A 7,500-nucleotide genomic window follows, 5' to 3' on the forward strand; every position below is an offset into this window, starting at 1 on the left:
CTGAAGCCACGAGAGTGAAATAAAGTCTACTAAAAGTCGTCCTGTCCTGCAGATCAAGATGGACTCTCAGATGACCAAACAGGCCCTGAACGAGATCGAGACCCGGCACACCGAGATCATCAAGCTGGAGAACAGCATCCGTGAGCTGCACGACATGTTCGTGGACATGGCCATGCTGGTGGAGAGCCAGGTGAGTGGAGAGGAGGGTTGAAGTTCATGACAATCAACCACAACGTCCACTCCCTGTGTACTTTACTGCTTTGCTCCCAGAGAGACACAGGAGGGGGAATCTGATTGGGTGAAACTCTGTGAAACGGCGTATGTGTGTTTCAGGGAGAGATGATTGACAGAATCGAGTACAACGTGGAGCACTCCGTGGACTACGTGGAGCGAGCCGTGTCCGACACCAAGAAGGCCGTGAAGTACCAGAGTCAGGCCCGCAAGGTACCGTGCCGCCGCCGTGAGCATCCTCGCCGTGAGCATCCCAACCGTGAAGATGCTCACCAACGTTGTGTCCTGTCTCCCTGCAGAAGAAGATCATGATCATCATCTGCTGCGTCATCCTGGGGGTCGTCCTGGCCTCGACCATCGGCGGCACGCTGGGCTTCTAGAGGCTCCGCCCCCCCCCACAGCCCCGCCGCCGCGAAGACTGACACCGACCGTCCGCCCGCCAGCATAGAAAAGAAACACGACGACGACACAAAAAACTTGAAACACAAATGCAAGACAGATAACCAATCAGCTAGGAAGAGCTAACAACCAATCAGATAGAGGAGGCGGGGTCGGGTGGGGTGCAAAAGACAAAGACAAAAAAAAACACAATAAAGACGCCATCACATTATAGCTGACCTAAATACATAACGTATACAAAAGAAGGTACAAATAAACCTATTTATTACAGATGTACATGTCTTGAACATATGAAGCAACACATGGGTTCGCTGCCTGTAAAAAATGATGACCTGTAATATGACATTTACTTGTTTGTTTGTTTTGCTTTTTTTTTCTTCTTTTTTAAACGGTTTCTTTGTTTTTTTCTGCAAGTCTCCGAGGACAGTGGCGGTGACGGCCACCCGGTGGGCGGAGCCTACGGGACGGGCGCTCCCGCCGTCGACCGATGGTTCCACGTGCGGGGGAACCGCGCACGTCCTGCGCGGGGCGTCCTGCGCGGGGCGTCCTGCGCGGGGCGTCCTGCGCGGGGCGTCCTGCGCGGGGCGTCCTGCGCGGGGCGTCCTGCGCGGGGCGTGCTCGGCGTCCCGCCCGCCTCCTGCGGGCTCCGCCTCTTCAGACCGCCTCTCATTGGTCGCTCGCCCCGTCATTCACCTCGGTCGGCCTGTTAAATTAGCATAGACTTGGGCTAGGGACTAGGCTTTTCTAACCTTCACAGCCAGCCGATTGGTTGAGGAAACGCAACGTGTGCGTGGGGTTGCCTCCCCTTCCTGTCACATCTATCCAACCAAAGAGCAGGGGGCGGGGCCTCTGGTTTCCTGCTGAATCTGATTTGAAAACGTGACATTTGACTGACAGGTCAACGGGAGGGAGGCGGGGTCAAAGGAGCTGGGAGGAGGCGGGGCGTCAATCTATGCAGTTTAGAAAGAGGAAGACGACGTGTCCCGCCTCCCCGGCCTGCGATAGCCAATGAGGACCGGGGGTTCTCGTTATCTCAGCTGTTCTCCTGGAAGATTCTAAAAATGAAGAGAACTCGTTAAAAAGTAAAGAAAAAAAAACCTTAACTCCAGCATAACTTCTGAAACTAACAAACAAGCCGGAGATGGACAGAACGCGCAGGAAACCCTGGAGATGCTGGCGCGCCCTGGTCACTGAGTGTCGTGGTAATATCGTTGCGTTTCTTCTTGTGTTTTTTTATGGGGAACGTTTGTTGCTTCGTTGTTCGTGGTGCTGCAGTTCTAGTGCGTGGCGTGTCCCGTGACGTACCGGCCCGACTTCATTACGCGGTTACGTTCAGTCCGTATGGTTCGACGTGTCCGCCCGTTTCCTCCCCGCGTCCTCGTCCTCCCGCCCGGCGTCTGTCTGGGGATCGTTTGAGTTGCACAGGTGCTGAACAGGTGAGGCGGGGTCCGACTGGTGGCTCCTCCTCCGTGGAGCATGTGACACACACACGTTCACATACATTCACTACGCGGCGCATGCATGAACACCTCGTACATATGGAACACCCCACACCTCAAATGCACACTTTCCCCGCATTACATATCACGCCAGCGTAGACTGGGTCGCTTAGCATGCTGTAGCGTTAGCTCGTGTTACATGTAGATGGTGTAAGCTGCTTGTTGGAGATTGATCTCAAGTTTCTGGTCTTTTTTATTTTGATTGAAGACACTTTCCGTGTGTCCGGACCAGTGTTGAGAGAAAGAGGCTGAACGAATACATTGTCGACCTTGGAAACATCAGCTTGACCAGGTTAAAACGAAAGTATTGGTCAAGCTCGCTAAATTAGCATTCTGCTTTCCAATTGGCCTCTTTCACAAATATGTAGCAATGTATTTATTGTATATCCGATAGCGTTAGCATTAGCTGTTAGCTGTACGTCTGCACTGGAAGATTTCACTGAGCTTCTATTGTTAAACCAATGAAGCTTTGCTAAAGAATAACAATGTGGAGAGGGCTAACGCTAACTGAGGGATGTGCTAATAACCTCAACACTGCTCCAGACGGGGACGACGCGCGCAAGCGTTACGTTTATTGTACTAGCATGTTTTGTTCCGTTAATGTGTTCCGTGTTGAGAAGTAACGCAAAATGTGCGAGTTGTCCCCGGTCGGACACACGGGGTGTGTGTTGACAATTACTGCACTGCGTTGTGACTCGGGCTCCACGTGGAGGGGCTTAAGGAGGTCTGCCTCTGTGGTACGGAGGTCTGCCTCTGTGGTACGGAGGTCTGCCTCTGTGGTACGGAGGTCTGCCTCTGACGAACGCCACCTTAAACCCGTCCACGCGACACTCGGTGTCAAAGCAATAAAGTCTGTTTGTTGTAGCTAAGTTTTATTTGACAGAAAAAGTGTTAGCTAGCTCGCTCACTTGCGTCGAGGTTCAGAACCCAGTGTGGAGTTGCAAAGTGGACATTCCACTTCCTGTGACAGTCGGACGTCTTTTCACTAAAGTGTCCGCTCACAGAGATCTGCTTCTTTACTTCCACTTTACGACTCCATCGCTCCGGAAGGAAAGAGGCAAGAGGCTAACGTTGTTAGCTCCCGCTCCTTCCAACACGAGACAACGCTAGCTTCTGGCTAACGGTGCTTCTGGCTGTCGTCGTAAGAAAGCGATCGCTGCTTTGTTGAATCTGTGTGTGTTTTCTTGGGAGTCGTAGTAGTTAGCGCGTTAGCCGTAGATGTTTGTGATGCCGTATTAGTCGCTAGATGAATAAAGAACGAGGACTTTTAGTTCCAGGTTTGGAGTTGGGAGTATTTATTTATTCTTTGACTTCCCAAAACCAAAACTTAACTTGTGTGTTCACCAAAGCTTAGCAGACACCCCGAACCCTCCAAGCAGCAAAATCCAATAGATGTGTGTTCAAATCGTCAGTAGATTTAGAATAATTTAGCACTTTTTCTCAGCTCTTTGTGTCTGAAGGCTTCATTCTGTCTTTCTGAGTGTTTCTAGACTGTTTAGCTCAGACATTGAATCTCAGATCATGTTGCACCTGTAGAACTTCTTTTACTTCATCTCCCAGGTGTCATTTTGGAAATTTGAGGAAACTGGTCAGTACATTATTTCCTCCACCATCACAGGGCTTCGTTCATCACCTGCCAGTTACATCACCGCGTCAGCCACACCATGTTTAGTTCAGCTCTCGACGGTCGTCGTCTGGCGACGGTCGCAGCTGTGAATCGGCAAAGCGAGGAGGCCGTCGTAGCACCAGCCAGCGCGTTGACACTGATGTTCCTTTGCTTTGTGTTGTGTTTTCTGTAAACGTTCCTGTTCTGTCTGGAACGGCATCCATCAGGCCCCGCCTCCATCCTCCCGCGACCAAACACACGGACAAACGTCACCAAAAGTTTTGGTTTAACGAAACAAGTTTGTCCGAGTGTTCGATTCCCTCCCTTTTGTCTTCCCTCTTCCTGTTTGTGTAGTTTGGTTGTACAAAAAAGACGACGTTGAGGATCGGGAGCCTTCCTTCCCCAGAAGACCCCGCCCATCCCGCTGTGTGTAATAATGATAATGATAATAATAATTATAATAGTAATAATAATAAAAAAAGGCATGCAAAAGCGTTGTGGAGTTTGCATGATGGTGTTTTTGTACCCCAGGCCCGACATGCCCTCCATGTCGTGCACTTTACCGCTCATCGGACCTGTCGTTGGTTAGCACGTTAGCTAACTAGCTTGTTCCTGCAGTCTCAACTGATTTTGAATCTAAAAAGTGGAACGCGTGTGTTTTAGTTCGTAACTTCGTTGGAACAGAATTTTTAAAGGTGTTTTGTTGACAGAGCGGTTGATGTGAACTTGTTTTCAGCCCCGCCCCCCCTCCCCCGCCATCGCCCCCCGCTGGGTTACTCTCCTCGTGACGGACTGACCTCTGTGCCGGTTGCATTCCTCTTGTGATTTGGGGGGATTTGACCCCACAAAGGTCACCACCCCCCGGCTTGCAGCATGCCCCCCCCCCCCCCCCAGTCAAACAAGATTGGTGCATGAATGTGAGAATGTGTGTATGTCGGGTTTGTTGAGACGCATCCGATCGGTCTGCCGCCGTTTGATGAAATACACTTTTTGTTCTTTTTTCTTTTCTTAAATTGTCGACAGACTCCATGATCAATGTTATTATTAATTAATGATATTCAAACCAAAGCGTTTCTCGCCCCCCACCCCTCCCTCCTCTCATGTGTTTTGCTGCTAATATCAAAGAGCACAACGCGAGTCAAGTTTACACAGATGTTTGTCAGAAATGGTAAAGATATATAATAACAGAACATAAAATGCTACGTAACTATACCCCCCCCATCCTCCCACACTTTATTTTTCTCTTGGTGTCATTTTCTGTTTTCTCTGCGTTCGCGCCACAGGATCGATGCTGCGGCAGGTTGAGAGGCTTTGCTAGCTAGCTAGTCAGCTAACATCTCTCCTTCTTTTTGTGTTTCACCGCAGAAAAATAATTCACAAAAAACGTTTAAATTCACGATAAAATATTTCGTGCATATTTGCATCCAAATTTCTGCTGTGCAGGTGTAGAGATAAACTATATTTTATTGAGATTAAGGAAAAAACGTCCGGTGCAGTTTAGCTAGCTAGCCGCTAGTCAGCTAGCATGCTTCCATAAACCTGCAGTGAGCATTTTCCTGAGTGAAAAACAGAACGGCAGTCTGAAGTCACTTATCTAGACAAGAATATATATAAATATATAAATCACACATCAACATACTGCATTTATATGAGTGTGTGTGTGTGTGTTTGCGTGTGTGTGTGTGTGTGTGTGTGTGTGTGTGTGTGTGTGTGTGTAGCCTTGACGCTTCTATTGGCTGTGAACAGTTTTTGTGAGCAGGAAGCAGAAAAAAATCATCCAGAGAGAGTTTTTTTTCGACGTCAAAGATTGACTTACCGTTAGCCGTTAGTTAGCCATTAGCTTGGCTGACTGTCTGAAAGGAGACTTCCTGTCTGAAAGCAGACTTCCTGTCTGAAAGCAGACTTCCTGTCTGAAAGGAGACTTCCTGTCTGAAAGCAGACTTCCTGTCTGAAAGGAGACTTCCTGTCTGAAAGGAGACTTCCTGTCTGAAAGGAGACTTCCTGTCTGAAAGCAGACTTCCTGTCGGTCGTCCTAACGTTGAATGAACAACACGTTGAAAGGTCCTCTGCTGTCGGATGATCTAACTCTTCTCTTCGATGATTTTTGTCTTCCAGAAAGAATTTAAAAAACCAAAACCTGTTCAGCGCTCCGCTCTGGATGACGATGACGAAATGGAAATGTTTGTTTACTTGTTTTTGTTTGCTTCGAGGGGCAGCTCGATATTAATTGTTGTTTCTGACGATGATTTCTTTGTCTCTCCCTCGTACGAGACAGTATTCGGGTTTGAATCAGTGTTGTTTCCCCTTGTGGGGAGGGTGGGAGGAGTCAGGGGAGGGGCCAGACGACAGGCCACGCCCACGCGGTCTCTGCCATAGGAAGTGGGAAAGAAATTGTTATTATCACTATTATCATTATTATTATTATTATCATTATTATTATTATTATTACCATACATGACAAATAAACATGCAGTAAAACATTTGCAAAAACCCAGAGAAAACGAACGGCTTCAAAGTGATCAAACATACTAACTTTTAAAAAAGGAGGTTATACGATTCTATAATAGCAATGATTTAAAGAAAAGGAGTTATGTTATCATAAATAATAGTAGTAATATTGAATATTGAATGCTCGCAATTTTGTCAAACTGAAACTGGATTCTTTGTGTCATGTAATTATTGTAAATAACTTCAAAGAGAGAAAAAATGACTTGCATGTCTATGTATAAATCTACTGAGATATCTCTTCCCGTCAAAGTTGACAAGCAGTTTGGTTTCTGTCCTTTTGCCCCGCCCACACCGGCCCACGCCCCGCCCACACCGGCCCACGCCCCGCCCACACCGGCCCACGCCCCGCCCACATCGGCCCACGCCCCGCCCACACCGGCCCACGCCCCGCCCACACCGGCCCACGCCCCGCCCACACCGGCCCACGCCCCGCCCACACCGGCCCACGCCCCTGGTCAGTGGCTGAGAGACGACAGCAGAGAGACAGAGACTCAAAGCTTCCAGCGTCTTCGTCCCGCCGGCTGAGACCCAGAAGGAGAAACTAACCTCTCACCTTGCTTTTGTAGACGTTGTTGCTGCTGCTGCTGCTGTTGTTGTTGTTGTTGTTGTTGTTGTTGTTGTTGTTTTCGGTCTCCTCATTTCCGTCTTGAACAAGCTCAGAATCGGTTGACGGGGACGAGAGCCGGCGGGTTGCAGCGGTTAAACCAAACATCCGCCCCCCCAGACCCAGAGGCTCCGCCCACTGGCTCCTCTGATGAAAGTGCTTCCCTCCATATTAGGAAAGATTATCCCCGAACTCTCTCTCTCTCTCTCTCTGCCAGACTCAGTGTCTCTCGACCACAGCGATCTTCCACCTGGTCTCTCTACCTGCCTCGTGGCCCAGAGTTTAGCCCTCACCTGCGTCTGTCAGGAAGTTGCCAGATCGCGGGGTAGCCTGCAGCTAACTCCCGCATTCGGTTAGCGTAAGCTGCTCCAAGATGGCGGCAAATTGGAAAATTGTTGATAAAGACACGTGATATTGATTTTTACCATCAAATCATGAAGTTTCAATGGACTGTAGGCCAATGGGTTGTAGATCAATGGGTTCTAGATCAATGGGTTCTAGATCAATGGGTTCTAGATCAATGGACTGTAGGCCAATGGGTTCTTGATCAATGGGCTGTAAGCCAATGGGTTCTTGATCAATGGGCTGTAGGCCAATGGGTTCTTGATCAATGGGCTGTAGGCCAATGGGTTCTAGATCAATGGGCTGTAGGC

At 48.9% G+C, this 7,500-nt stretch overlaps 1 protein-coding gene across 1 annotated transcript in view; it reads left to right on the forward strand.

Annotated features, from left to right (window-relative positions):
* LOC137803443 (syntaxin-1B-like) overlaps positions 1–7,500 on the forward strand; it is a 28,026-nt gene that overhangs the window by 20,388 nt on the left and 138 nt on the right. The window contains 3 exon segments of the mRNA XM_068601901.1: positions 7–190; positions 334–444; positions 531–7,500. The exon segment at positions 531–7,500 is cut by the window's right edge and continues 138 nt beyond it. Of these exon segments, the coding sequence (XP_068458002.1) occupies positions 7–190; positions 334–444; positions 531–611 (376 nt within the window). The 3' untranslated portion in view covers positions 612–7,500.

Source organism: Clinocottus analis, unplaced genomic scaffold (genome assembly GCF_023055335.1).
Source record: "Clinocottus analis isolate CAN_PGR_092001 unplaced genomic scaffold, fCliAna1.0.p SCAF_56, whole genome shotgun sequence".
Lineage (NCBI taxonomy): Eukaryota > Metazoa > Chordata > Actinopteri > Perciformes > Cottidae > Clinocottus > Clinocottus analis.